At 31.6% G+C, this 14,443-nt stretch overlaps 2 protein-coding genes and 1 long non-coding RNA gene across 5 annotated transcripts in view; 1 reads left to right on the plus strand and 2 right to left on the minus strand.

Moving 5' to 3' along the window:
• The first annotated feature begins 28 nt into the window (after positions 1-28).
• LOC111711285 (DNA repair protein XRCC3 homolog) lies at positions 29-5,604 on the plus strand. 3 transcript variants are annotated; one of them, XM_023485601.1, is made up of 11 exons: positions 29-288; positions 557-617; positions 915-1,047; positions 1,132-1,229; positions 1,340-1,413; positions 1,533-1,582; positions 2,091-2,141; positions 2,553-2,657; positions 3,448-3,498; positions 4,110-4,184; positions 4,801-5,604. In XM_023485601.1, exons 1-11 carry the CDS (start codon positions 91-93, stop codon positions 4,895-4,897), a joined length of 993 nt encoding a protein of 330 aa, XP_023341369.1. In that variant the 5' UTR covers positions 29-90; the 3' UTR covers positions 4,898-5,604. The 3 variants fall into 3 exon arrangements, with proteins under 3 accessions (XP_023341369.1, XP_023341367.1, XP_023341370.1); XM_023485599.1 differs by lacking the exon at positions 1,340-1,413 and having other exon boundaries at positions 1,132-1,303; XM_023485602.1 differs by lacking the exons at positions 1,340-1,413; positions 4,801-5,604 and having other exon boundaries at positions 1,132-1,303; positions 3,453-3,498; positions 4,110-4,152.
• Positions 5,605-5,621: 17 nt separating this feature from the next.
• Positions 5,622-7,753, minus strand: LOC111711286 (uncharacterized). The gene is made up of 2 exons (XR_002767216.1): positions 7,649-7,753; positions 5,622-5,849 (listed from the first exon to the last, which is right to left on the minus strand). It is a non-coding gene; the product is annotated as an uncharacterized LOC111711286 (long non-coding RNA).
• Positions 7,754-8,989: 1,236 nt separating this feature from the next.
• The window catches only part of LOC111711283 (nucleolar protein 58), a 24,578-nt gene continuing 19,124 nt past the window's right edge, over positions 8,990-14,443 (minus strand). Inside the window, exons 6-8 of the mRNA XM_023485597.1 lie at positions 12,472-12,648; positions 10,094-10,192; positions 8,990-9,064 (exon numbers count right to left, since the gene is read on the minus strand). Coding sequence (XP_023341365.1) covers positions 8,990-9,064; positions 10,094-10,192; positions 12,472-12,648 — 351 coding nt within the window. The remainder of the gene's footprint in view (positions 9,065-10,093; positions 10,193-12,471; positions 12,649-14,443) is intronic.

The following is a 14,443-nucleotide window of genomic DNA, read 5'->3' on the forward strand; positions in this document are numbered from 1 at the left end:
TATTATAATATTGTATATTGTAGTAAGCTTATTATAATATTGTATATTGTAGTAAGCTTGAAAACTGTGGAGAGTATTAACGCAGATCAGATGTCAGGACGCTTTAGGGGGTTCAAGCAAAAGTACAAAGTAGACATAGAGAACATGAGGGTAAAACGTGATGAAAGGAAGAACAAATATTTACAAAACACGAGAACTCTGGATATATCGGAGATGTTTACCTCAGCTCGTGATTTGCTAAAGGAGAAACACGAGTTTCTTGATGTTTCCTGTCCCCTATTGAATCAGGTTAGCATGGTGCACAATTTTGTCAGAACCTAGTAATTGTATAAGTTACTGAACTTTAGATGTACAATATGCAAAAACTGTAGCAATGGAACGTAATTCAGATGTGATGATTATACAAATTTTGTAACTGTGACGTAATTGCATTGTACTAGTTCTGTAACTTAACATGTGACCATTACTTGATATAGAATTAGTCCAGTTCAAATTTATTTAATTTTATTTACTAAACTCATTTATAAGTTTTGATTTGAAATATTTTGTTGTAAAGCTGCTAGGTGGAGGCCTGCGTAGAGGAGCAATTACTGAAATATGCGGAGCTAGCAGCTCAGGAAGGAACAAAAACAAATTCAACAGTTCATTTGTTACCGTTGCAATTGCAGATCTGGATTCTAGTTCTGCAATGAAAATGTTAACCCAAATTTTGATTTCATCTTTAAAAAAATATTTTTTCATTGAAAATTTTCTTTTTTCTCTCTTTTTTCCAGATAGCTAAGACTTCGTTTCTGAATCTCAAGTTATGCCAAAATGATTTTGACAGTTATTAATTCTNCTTTAAAAGCAGTATTGACACTATAGTTAACATCGTATCAAATTTTTCCCCCACATTTTATGTTTTGAACCTCCAGGAAAAACACAAGTTTGTCTACACAGTACTGCATCTATTGTACTGCAGGGAAAACCGGTTGTTTATTTACAAACAGAAGGTGGCGGGTTCCCAATAAACAGACTGGAGCAAATGATTCAGCAAAGGGAAAAAATGTAAGTTTGATTGTTATGATATTTTTAAATGTTTAGAAATTAAGGATTTCTTCTGAAAAAAAAATATTAAATCATTCAAAATAGGAACTCTTCCTTTGGGCAATCATCCTCAAGAGCCTCCACTTCAACCTCATCTACAGCCTCTGCCTCTTCCTCCATACTCTCATCTAGTCTGGACAGAGTTTTAGTTCAGAAAGTAGTAAACTATACACAACTAGAGAGAATACTGGACACAGAGCTGGAATCTATTATAAAGGTAGAATAGTACACTATACTCAANGTCTGGACAGAGTTTTAGTTCAGAAAGTAGTAAACTATACACAACTAGAGAGAATACTGGACACAGAGCTGGAATCTATTATAAAGGTAGAGTAGTGAACTATACTCAGAGAGGATAATGGACACAGAGTTTGAATCCATTACATAAATAGAGTAGTAAACTGAACTTAGAACCCCAATTCATAATTCAAATAAATGTTTTTAAGGAGAAGGGCGTAGTTCTCGTGATAATTGACAGTATTGCTGCTATTTTAAGGAAAATCAAATAATCAAAACCATTTAACTAATAAATTAAGCAGTTGGTTGCTTGGTTGGTTCCTTAGTTACATAGTTGGTTGGTTTTTGTTTGGTTAGTCTCTAAGTTGGTTTCTTAATGCCTGTTTAGTTAATTGATTGATTACTTGTTACATAGTTGGTCCATTGGTTTTTGGGTAGTTGGTTGTGTTTATTCGATGGCTTGCTTGGTTGTTTGATTTTATTGGCTGTTTGGTTGGTTGGTTGGTTGACAGATTTGTTGGTTGGTTGAATGTTTAGTTGGTTGGCTTGTTGCTTGGCTAATGAAGCGAACGAGGCAATCCTTTTGTCCGCAATTTTTCTTTTTAATGGTTGATTTGAACTATTCTGGGTTTATTTATTTTATTCAACCATGTCATTTATTTATTGTCTATTCTTTTATTCGTCTCAATTAATTTTTTTATATAAAATACATTATATTTTTACAGTTTAGTAAAGTGAACTATATTATTATGATTGTTTCTGTAAAGAGGAGATAGTGATATCAAAGATATGTACCAAAGAAGTAAGCTAATACACAGGTAACCTTTCATCTTCATGTCTTACAAGACATAAAAGATTCCAGTTCTTAGCGTATATCTGTAAACAGACAACCAAGTTTAAACTTCTCTGACTCATTATTTTCATCCTCGTATAATAAACAATACATTCTCGCAGAGCACTGAATAAATTTGAAAATTTGATTTCCATGCGCGTTTTCCAAGAGAAAATCTTTTTTTGTCTAAATATTTTTTACTTCGGACTTTGCTCTGTACACTTATTATTCTTTTAATCGCTTCAGTTTTTTAATTCCAACTATGATTAATTCCAGGAAGGTGGAAGACTAAAGGAGGTTAGCTTGTACCTTTTTTTTCTTGACTCAGGGAGTCAGGGTTTAAGCAACCTTTTACCAAGTAATATATGTGTTAAATTCCAACTATGATTATCTCTAGGATAGGTGGAAGACTGAAGGATATTAGCTTGAACCTGAATATCAGTATTCTAGTAGTAAACCAAGTATCTGCTGCTATAGACTATCATGGATTCACAGGCGGCAGGACAGTTGGAACTTTCTTTTTAAATTAGAATTTCATTTAGGGTTTTCATTTTTAGAAGCGAGAATTTATTAAATAGTCGATTGATGAAAAGCAACCAATTGAACTTAATATTAGTCAAACCGATTTATATTTTTCAGACATTAAACATGATCGATCTAATGTTAAAAACTAAAACTTATTTTATGTTTGTAACTTTTTTTACCTTTGAAGTCTTTGAAATCCGCTGATACGTTTTAGCTTTTCTGATTAGTGTCAGAACCTTTTATACAAGAACTGCTATGCAAAGTTGCAAATGTTTTTAAGACCGGGTCAACTTTTAAGCGTTGCAACGGTTTGGCCTTTGATTTGATCTCATCGGCTCACTTAAACTTGTTGTAGCCCTAGAAATGTTCATTTTATTGCTATGAAACACTTATGTTTATTGTAATAACTAATTGACATAATTGTTATTTATTTTTGTTTGAGAGCTGGCAACCTAAAAATCCTGATGAATTATAATAATAAACAAAAACTTTAAAGATAGTATTTAATAATAAACCTCAAGGTTTTTTGGTTTGGTTGTTTTGAAGTTGTGGTTCATAAAAATTGAGGTTCTGACATAAATTACTGTTTTAAGTAACACCCCGTTTTTCTTTATTTATATATATCTAAATAAATTTCTTGATTGATAATTAAACATGTAACAGCTCTTCAAAATTTTATTATAAAGCCAGAAACTTTAAAAGAGCGCGCCTTTGGATCAAAATCAACCTACAAAAATTTTTATTGTTTACCAAGTTCAAACTTCCAGAACAGTTGTTCCAGCACTAGGTTATCTTTGGACGAACTACATTAACACCAGGTCATCATAATAATGATAATATTTGGGTCTAAAACTTCAGAAACATCGAACGAATTTATAAAATGTTGTCTTGACAATTTTTCTATCGATTTTATAATACCATACCTAAATCTCAGTAATAATCAAAATAAATATCCATGAAACAGTTTTAAAGAGCTCCATATTATTATTCATTCAATTAAAAACTAAATATGTGCAGCATTTCATTATAAATAGAGTTAGAAAACGACATTTTACAAATTCTTTTGATGTTTCCGAAGCTCTGGGTTTAACTGCACTTAAAGGCATTACATATGTTGATTAGCCTTTTTTTTTAAATGAACTTTTTTTGGGGAAACCCATTGTATTCTAGTCAGAAAAAACTTTCAAAACAATCATTTTTTTATGTTAATGTTTTCTGTTTCGGTGTATAAAAAATCACCAGAAAAAGAAACGAAAATATTCTAATTCGAACACAACCTTTCTTTTGCTTTAAAGGTTATGGCTGTATTAATATCTTTGAAATATAAATTTTTTATTCTAAATATTATTTTTTCTTTAAGTATTTGTTTATAGCGCGAACATATAAACTTAACATCCATTTAATATCTTAAAATTTGTTTTATTTATAGATTATTTTTGACGAAAACTGATTTTGTTGTGAGTTGTTCAGCACTTCCTTGTTTGACATCAGACACTATACTAAGGTTATCTTTAACTTCGGTTTCAGATCCGGTTTTTTGATTTATTTTGATCGTTTTGTGATCTTTTATTGGTCGCTTATGATTGTGGTTTTTGTATTAGTTGGACCTAGGATGACTTTGAAGGCATGCATAAAAATAAACAATTTTCTAGCCACAGTGCTCGGTCTTCTAGCGAATCATAGCTATAATGAAATCTATCGTTTTTCCGCTTTAAGTGACTTATCGGAAAATGCGCCAAATGAAATATGTATTTCGAACTAGTCAATTGGGTAATAAAGGATCATTTTTGAACAATTCCCTTGGAGGGTCACCCATTGACAAATGCCTTTGGGAAAAGTTTGATTTTTACTTCGTCATTTATTTTTTAAAGAAGATTTTATGTGTAAATTGTTTGCCATATTTCTTCGCTTTCTTGTTATATTTTTTGTAAGCCATACTTGTTTTTTATGTAATTAGGTTAGGTGTTAAAACAATTATCAAATGAACAAAAATTTGGTTTGTGTGTCACTGTCAGTGTGCATTTATTTGTATCGAATATACGTCGAAACAACCAAAGCGATTGGGCCCTAACATTTTTTTGTTATTTCTCACTTTATTTATTATTTATTTATTATTCTAGATGTTTGGAGGTTGATTTCTCCTCGGATATCCCTGAAGATTTTATAAACTTTGTGGTTCTTCAATCTGGAATATCAGGGATTAGGATTACAGAGTAAATCATGATCCAAGATAGATTTGGTTTTTGAAAATTAATTTTAATTATAATTCGTGTTTAAAACTTAATTGTGATATTAATGTTACTGTTACTGTTTAAAAAATATACACAATTTTTTGACAAAATTTTAAAAAAAATTGTAGTATTTCGTATTTGTTTAAGTTACCTTTTTTTCTTCTTTTTTTAAAAATCTTTTGGTGAAATTGCTGGGTTATCCACAAAGAATGATTCTGGAAAGATGACTTCAAATTTTATCTTCTTGTTAAATAATATTTTGTTGTCTACATTTTATAAATAAAGTTGTCATCTTCATAAACTACATCCAAATAAAACAGAAGCTTGAATTATAAATTTAGAACTATAAAACTCTAGAATTGGAGGACGACATTTGTACTCAAGTTATGACTGTAAATAGTCCAATTAGCACGTTACAAAGGAATTTTGCACTTGCATTGTAAACAGACCCATTTCATTAAGTAAGTGATTTAACTTTTTTTTTTACTAATGCGACTCTTTGCTGCGTAACAATATCAAATACACTCGATTGTTAATGTTGTCTTCCTTCTTCACGATCTGGTTCTCACTGTGGTATGATTAAGAATAATATCCAAGTCGTCTTTACATTCTTATTCGTAGCGGGGAACCTTGTATTAGTTTAACTCTCATAAACATTAATTAATTGATAAAATATATATATATTTCAAAGAATTTGCATTTTTTCTTGTATTGATAAAATATATATATATTTCAAAGAATTTGCATTTTTTCTTGTAATTAAATATTGTTTACATAATAAGATTATAAAACCGGTTTGAAAACATGGTTGGTGTACTGTCCGACGTAGTTGCCCGGCGGATCGTATTTCATAACAACAATATGCCGACCCGCGCAGCTACGGGCCAAACCTACACCCAGCCGCCGACTTGTCGACCAAACTAACTGCGTGAAGTGACCTGAAAATATTTAAAAAAGGTTAACATTTTGTTTTCTCCAATAAACCGGAAGGACATTTTGAGATAGAGATAGTTTGGCCTAAAAGTATCAATTTTTGGTTTTGGCCTATACATAAGAATTTTTAGACAAAGTAAGATATATCAGCCTTAGACAAATATTTTAAGATATGTTAACACAGGATAACCGTAAATATTTTAGGCAGCATAAACAGTTTAAAGCAGAGATTTCGCGAAACTTACAACAATGCATGAATATTACAATTTAACAATTCAGGCAAAGCTAGATTATGAATCTAGGCAGTAGAAAGGCTAATATTTGTTAATTGTAAGAGGTGTGTTCAATAATTGTTTTAGAGGTTATACTGCATTATGCCTCAGCCATAAAACAGTTCACTATAAGACCAGTTGATGTCAATCATGTCTTTGTTATAATGTAAAGAGCGTTCTCCAGAAAGAATCAGCTTCGTTCGTCACAGCAAGAACATTTTCAGAATAATCTCAAATTAGGGTCTGTTTAATACCTTGTATGAGCGATCAAAAGAAATGAGGCATTGAGTATTTAATGCATGAAGGACTTTTGAGGATTTTCTGGTTTTGATTTACATTGAAGATCCATAATCAGTGTAATTCCTTGGGTCCTATGTCAGAGACTTTGGGACAAATTTAACCCAGATCTTTGTCATTTTTAAATCTTTACAATTTGTATTACAATGTAAAGGCATACATCAAGCTGTCTTCTTTAACCCTTGCTAATATGGTTTAAACTATTTTCAATATTTTCGATTATTTTTGGGGTCAATTGATGGTCTATTTCCTCCCTGACTTGTCATAATCCTTCAAATATTCATTTTTCCCTTCTTAACGCCATTAAACCACCATTAAAGTTTATAAAATCGTTTTAAAATGCGTTCTGGATCATGTTTTAGGGTTCTGCTTGGTTTTTGTATCGTCTAATAAAAACTTTTTTTTTGGTAACCGATCCTCTTTCTCTGATTAATATTCTAGATATATTCCTATAATGCATGTGACAACGAAGATAATCCACCTTCAGGAGAACACTTTTACATCACAACAACAATCTGCTTGACGCCAACCTGGCTAAAAATGTAGTGAACTTTACAATAAAAAATGACATGGCTGAGAAATCTAGAAGTACCTCTAAAATTTTTATGCAAAACTTATTCAACACCTCGAAAAGAGAAAGAGTTTAAGGAATCACAACTCAAATTCGTCTTGTTCTGCATTTTTATTTTTTTTCAATGTGCCTGGTAAGACAGTTTCAATAAACAGGGTTCCCACCAAGGAAGAGACTTCAAAGACGACTGTACAGAATTTATACTGTGTTTCTTTATATTAATGATTTCCTGCAACCGTTTACTTGTTTGTTTGTTAAATCATTAAATAAGCCAAGTAAAGATCACATTCAAGGCAACAAACTTTATTTGAACTTGGGATCGTCATATTTTCAGTCGTCTTCACAGTCGCATTATTTGTGGGTAACCCCGCAAGTTCTCATTTATACAGTGAGAACCAGAAAACTTTAGAATAGAAAGACGACTTTTAAGCCCAAGTTCTGATTTTAATTAGTCAAATGTACATAAAACACAGCAATTGGGAAGATGTGCAAAATCCTATTCACTTAATCTGAGATTTTTTAGCTGCTTTATTTATACTCTTTGTGTTGTAGCAACATCAAATACACTTAAATCTTGCTTTAATGTCGTCACCCTATTCCACATTTTTCTGGTTCTCACTGTGATCCAAAAAAATGCTTTTTTGAAATTCTAATTATTTCCCACCTGTTTCTGTATCGGTTGGTTCTATATTATAATTATAATTTAAACACTCCGCATACCAACTATCCACTGCCTCCCAACCCTGCAATATTATAATTTAAATGCTCTGCATACCAACTATCCACTGCCTCCCAACCCTGCAATATTATAGTTCAAATACTCCAAATACCAACTATCCGCTGCCTCCCAACCCTGCAATATTATAATTTAAATACTCTGCATACCAACTATCCACTGCCTCCCAACCCTGCAATATTATAATTTAAACACTCCGCATACCAACTATCCACTGCCTCCCAACCCTGCAATATTATAGTTTAAACACTCCCCATACCAACTATCCACTGCCTCCCAACCCTGCAATATTATAATTTAAATACTCCGCATACCAACTATCCACTGTCTCCCAACCCTGCAATATTATAATTTAAATACTCCGCATACCAACTATCCACTGCCTCCCAACCCTGCAATATTATAGTTTAAACACTCTGCATACCAACTATCCACTGCCTCCCAACCCTGCAATATTATAATTTAAATACTCTGCATACCAACTATACACCATCTCTCAACCCTGCAATATTTTACAGCAAGTCTCCGAAAAAACATCAATATTTGTGTTGTTCGTAATATCTTTGTATTTCAAATGCTGTGAAACAAATAGTGTTGGGCAAAGTGCGGTTAACAACCAAGAATGGACATAAACATCAAAAACCTAAATTGACGTCAAAGAAATGGACAATTTTAGTTAATTACTAATTAACCACTAGTAACAAAATAAAGTACTAACTAACCATTCTCCACTTATTAAAGATATTAAAATGTTAGCTAGTTAAACCTTGAAAGTAAAAAATATGTATTCTATAGAAATTGAATCAATAATAATTTTGAAATTTTGATGTCTATAATCATGGTTACAAACCCAACAATTAGAAAGAAATTGATGACAAATAATAAAATTTTCTTTGTTAACAATTTGTGTTAAATGCGTATAAAAAGTAGAGATGAGGGGTGGGGAATTATTTCCCCCCCCCCCCCTCCGTAATGTCAAAAATAGTTCAGCCTCGTCCCCTGGACAAATTCTTGAAAATGCCCCTGACTAAATATGAAACCCATGAAGCGCTGGTCAATTATAGCTTAGTTCAAAAATAATTTGAGGCTTTTGAACTTTTAAAGAAAAAATCTGAATAGTTTTACAATTTTCAAAATTGTCAATTCTAAACATTTGCGTTCCTTACACATGACTACACAATGCCAAATTTTGACCTTGAGATGAGATATGTTCCATTAGGATGACATTTTACATTGTGTAAAGGAGGGATAGAGCTGTACCTATAGGAATTAAAGGTCAAGGTCAAGTTCAAGAGGTTTGACCCCATGTTTAGTTCTATACTTGTTATGGCTGTTTACAGCGTCCTTAGAGATATAATCATTTAACAACAAAAAAATGTTTTTAAATTCGTTTATTACTAAACGAGATTTTATTTTTTCATTTTTTTATTTATAAACGCTGCTTCTACTTTGCTACACTTTAAAATTTTGTTGGTAAAAAAAGGATGTCACAAGTTTGCTAAAAAAAATTACCCATAATTAAATCACTGGAAACTCCGGTTAATTTCAAGGACCCATTATTAATTACCCCATTTATTTGGATTTTAAGATCAAAATATGAATATGAAATAAAAAATATGTCTAAATTTGTTCTTTGAATAGTTTAGAAGTCGGGGTTATGTAAATATATGACTGGAAGATAGAGATTCTGACATTTGAAGGTGACAAGATTAAACAAAGGAATTGTTTTCTTGACAGACGCCATGACAGTTCTTGGATGTTTGTTCCTCTTCTTTGATTCTACAATAATTCCTGATGAACTCATGCATTGGAGAGAAGGGGGGGGGGGTTCCAAATGCGTATATACTGGGTGAGTAAAAAAGTGTGATTAGCGGCGGCGCCTGGTGCAAAATTGTATCTATATTGTATTTTTCAATATTTTTCGATATTTTTGGAGCCATTGGAAAAAAGAAAAAAAACATACAGGAGAGTTGCAAAGCTACAATTTTGCACCAGGCGCCGCTAATCACACTTTTTTTACCCGCCCTGTAAATATAATATTTTGGCGTTAAGGGACTGCCGTTTAAATTCCAAATGACATTCACCATATTGTCATTTTTTTACCTTGAAAAGTGTTAAATTCTTTTCTCAATTTTCTCAATTGTTTATCAACAAAAAATTTCAAACAGAAAACAGGAATATCTTATTCATTCTTGAACAGGTAGACAAAGCTAAAGTGTTTTGTTGTAAGTCGGGTACATGGAGTACATGGAGTACATTTTAAAATGGCGGGTACTTGAAATTACATTTTAGTCTCTTTAAACACAAATATAGCCGCTTACAGAATTTTGGAAGAAATCCTATTTTCAATAAATGTGTAAAAATGATTATTTCCTTTGCAAACTTTGAAAATGTGTTTTCACATTTTATATTTTTCTCCTGAGATTTATTCTTCAACTCCTGAGAACAATTCGATAAATCCTTCTTTAATACCTAAAACACCATTTTAAACTAATTAATTTTCCTGCCAATTCTCCTCCTCCGCGACAAATTATCAAATAGAATCCCAAAATAAGAAAGTTAAAAATTTAAATATAAAAAGAAATTAGTTGTTAAAAAAATTGAAGATAATTATTGAAGAAATTCTGCATTTTACCCAAAGTATAAAAAGGACTGTTAATAATTTTATTCAGAGTGCCCCAATAAACATGTTAATTAAAAGACGACTTGAATATCATTTTTTATCTCAGATAATTGATAAATGACAGTAAGTGCATCTAATATGCTTTCCAGAATGTGGTCTACCTTCTGCATATATTTAAAATTGACGGAGATATTACACATTCAAATAGTTTTGTTGATTTTAATCAACAGGAATCTGGACAAATTTTATAATATCTCTGTAAATTTTTAAGAAGAAAAATGGTAGACCACATTTTGGAAATCCCGAGACTTCAAGTTTTCGGTGTTAAATGTTTTAACTGTGATACTACAAAATAATATTTACAAAATAATCCAGCTTGGAATAAAGATGACATAGAAGTCGTCATTTAATTCCTATGTTTTATTGGGACACCCTGTACATTGTTACCTACAAAGAACTAGATTTTAATGACGACCTGAAACATTACGGGCTGAAAATTTAATTTGATGACGAACTACAGGGTTCATGCAAAAAGATTACAATATGGGATGACGACCTACACATTTTTTAATCGTAAAAAAATGAGAATTTTGCCAATTACTTTCTAAAAAATCCAAAAAGATTACAATATGGGATGACGACCTACACATGCTATGCAAGATCACCGTGATCGAAAGGTTGCGAGCTCTCACGTAAAAAATGAGAATTTTGCCAATTTCTTTCTAAAAAATCGTAAAGCTAAAAAAGTGCTTTATACTTCTAAAATGTAAATGTCCAAGGACTGAATTTAATTAATTTGAACTGCATACCGGCGGCTCAAATTTGAATTACCAACAGTAAAATCGAATCCCAAAGCCTCGTAACACTTTAAAGTCAACCTTGTCTTGAACATGTATGCAACTTTTCATTGAAGCCTGGATCTTTGTATGATCTGATGATATTTGAATTTGTTCCTTAAAATCTAGTTTATTAAAGGGAGTATTCGCGAAAAATGAAAGGGGTTATAGGCTTAATGCGATAAAAAAGCTCTTTTGATCGCTACTAATCTTTACTTCTATCTGTTGCGTCTATAAGGAGAAAATTATTATCATTGTTAATCATTCAGATATTACAAACAGTAGTCATCGATTATTTTTCGACGCATTCGTATATACTTAATATTTCATTTGATTTTTGATTTTTTTAAAAAATAATTTTCGTTGGCGTTTGGATTTTCGAACATTCCTGGAAAATATGAAAATATTAAAAATCCTCGAAACAGGAATAAATGTTTTCAGAAGTAACTCTAGGATCATGAAAAATTCAAAATATTATGAAATATCAACTATTTACGAATGCGTCGAAAAATAATCGATGACTATTGTTTGTAATATCTGAATGATTTACTTGAACATGTATGCAACTTTTCATTGAAGCCTGGATCTTTGTATGATCTGATGATATTTGAATTTGTTCCTTAAAATCTAGTTTATTAAAGGGAATATTCGCGAAAAATGAAAGGGGGTATAGGCTTAAGGCGAAAAATCGTACTTCCATCTGGTGCGTCTATAAAGATAAAATTGTTAAAAACGACTCATGTTGAAGATCGTAGCGTCCATACGAATTCAGAAAGTTAAAAAATTCAACTCGGATCGTAAAATAATCAATTTAATTCCAAATAATCATTCAAATTTCACAAACAATAGTCATCGATTATTTTTCGATGTATTTGGATCTAATTAATATTTCATAATAATTTGATTTTGTTTTTAAAAAATAATATTTCACTGGCGCTGGATTTTCGAACATTCCTAGAAAATATGAAAATGTCGTTTTCATTATCAAAAATCCTCGAAGCAGGATTAAATGTTTATAAAAGTAACTAACAGATCATAAAATTTGTATGGACTCTACGTTCTTCAGTATGAATCGTTTTTAACTATTTTTTCCTTTTAGAAGCAACAGATAAAAGTCAGATTAGTAGCGATCAAAAGCGCTTATTTTTCGCCGTAAGCCTATAGCCCCTTTTATTTTTCGCCTTGTAGAAATAAGTGAACAGCTGATGGACAAAGGATTAATTCAAGACAATATTCTGATTAAAGTCTCATCCTTTGTGGGTAACCCTGTATAATATTTTCAAAATGAAAACCTTTTCTCTGGGTAGGACTGAGAGTGTTTGGGTTCTCCTGGTTCCTGCAGAACCTGGAGTGGGGTTCAGGTCCCCTCTCCTTTGTTGTAGTATACCCCCGGAGACAGGATTAACCTGAACCTCTCCTCCTCCACGAACCTTCACCAGTTCTCGATCCAAAACCTTCCACAGTCCGTCCTAATCAGGGAGAACAACAGTCAGAAATAGAATTGAACACCTAGTGATATGTCTTTAGTTGGATTCGATTTTTGGTCTTTTTTGTCTATATTTTCTTTCAGGGTCAAAATATGGCAGAATGAAAAAAAATGTTTTCAAAATTTTTTATTTTAAACATTTTCCATTTTTACAAATTTTGACAGAAGATGTATGTAAAAGAAAGACCCAAAAACGAAAGTTTTTTATTTCTAATTATTCAAAAACTTTTAAACCGGGGAAAGGAAATAAACATTTAAACAATTAATGTGCATTTGCTGTTGTTATAAAACGAATTGCTTCAACCTAACTTGAGAATCAATTTATTAGGAGAAATGTGTCTGTACGTGCGTATGGTCTTCATATAATGATAAAAATAATAATAACAATGATAATAATGCACAATGTTTCTAAGATTATTAAAATTAATTGAGTCCAACAGTCGTCTTCCTTTTCCACAGTTTTATGCGTCCTGTATTTAGAAGCGTTACGTCGTACAGGTTTACTAGATTGCAACCTCCCTCACTTTTTATCCAGTTTTGCAACCCGTCACCTACCCTCCATATATGGATAGGAGATGACACATTCATTCAGTAATCATTCATCCAATTCAATCATTCATCCTGTTCTATAAGAATATTTTACAAACATTGAATGATAGAACATCATTTGATATAATATCATTTTTACATCACTAATAATAACTAAAGTAATAACTGTCAAACCATTTGTTTATGGCAATTCACATGACCCCATATAGTTTATGGACGTTTAAAAGTTAACAATTTTCCCTGGAAAATAAGTTGATTTTTTAAATTTTAGAAATCTATCAATGCCAACCTAAAAACCCGCCAAGTTTGAGTTTTCCAATTCGAACAAAAATGGCCGCTTAAAAAAAAAACTTTTAAACGCTAAAATTGTTTCTAGAAAAGGGCAATAAGCGCCATGAAAGCCTAATTTTTTTAAAACGTTTTTTCGATCATCTAAATTATATTATTATCTCTGTATGTCGCTCTGTATTTCGAGTCCGATCTATATAACTTATGAACCCTCTGACCGATATGCCTCAAATTTTGATTTGGGTACTCAGGAGAACCACGGGAATGTTCTCAGCTTATAGTGTTGAGTTTCTAAGTTGAGCATGGGTTGACTTTAATAGGAGGAAAAAGCTAAAATCGTAATTTTAGTCCATGCGCGGCGTTTAACTATGAGTAACCTTTTTCTTAAAGGTTACTCATAACGTTTAACTATGAGTAACCATTTTTATCATAAAAATGCATTTTAACCTTTTAATAAGCTTTTATTAGAAACATCTAAACTTAATGTCATCTGAAATAGTTCTTTTATTTAGTTATGAACCCATTGATTTTAAACATTGTTTTGTAAATTAACCTTTAAAATATTTTCAGCAATACGTTTCCGTTGCATATTTGAGCGTTTTAAACGTTTTTGGACATAATTCAAAATTTCAATTTTTTTAGCCTATGTTAACTTTAGCCAGGGTATCCATGGGTTCCCTTAAATGATTCAGCAAATTTGGTCAAACCGTTTGGCCAGAAATATATGTTTGGCCAGGTATGCTAACAAATATATGTTTGGCCATGTATGCTAACAAATATATGTTTGGCCAGGTATGTTAATAAATATATGTTTGGCCAGGTATGCTTACAAATATATGTTTGGCCAGGTATGCTAACAAATATTTGTTAGGCCAGGTATGCTAATAAATATATGTTTGGCCAGGTATGATAACAAATATATGTTTGGCCAGGTATGCTAA

This window comes from Eurytemora carolleeae, unplaced genomic scaffold, assembly GCF_000591075.1.
Source record: "Eurytemora carolleeae unplaced genomic scaffold, Eaff_2.0 scaffold1096, whole genome shotgun sequence".
In the NCBI taxonomy this organism is placed as follows: domain Eukaryota; kingdom Metazoa; phylum Arthropoda; class Copepoda; order Calanoida; family Temoridae; genus Eurytemora; species Eurytemora carolleeae.

Coding starts and splice junctions, on each gene's coding strand:
- LOC111711285 (XM_023485599.1), top strand. CDS start 91: ATGTCAGGACGCTTTAGGGGGTTCAAGCAAAAGTACAAAGTAGACATA. Junction 289..556: donor CCTGTCCCCTATTGAATCAG/GTTAGCATGGTG, acceptor TTTGTTGTAAAG/CTGCTAGGTGGAGGCCTGCG. Junction 1,304..1,532: donor AGCTGGAATCTATTATAAAG/GTAGAATAGTAC, acceptor AATGTTTTTAAG/GAGAAGGGCGTAGTTCTCGT.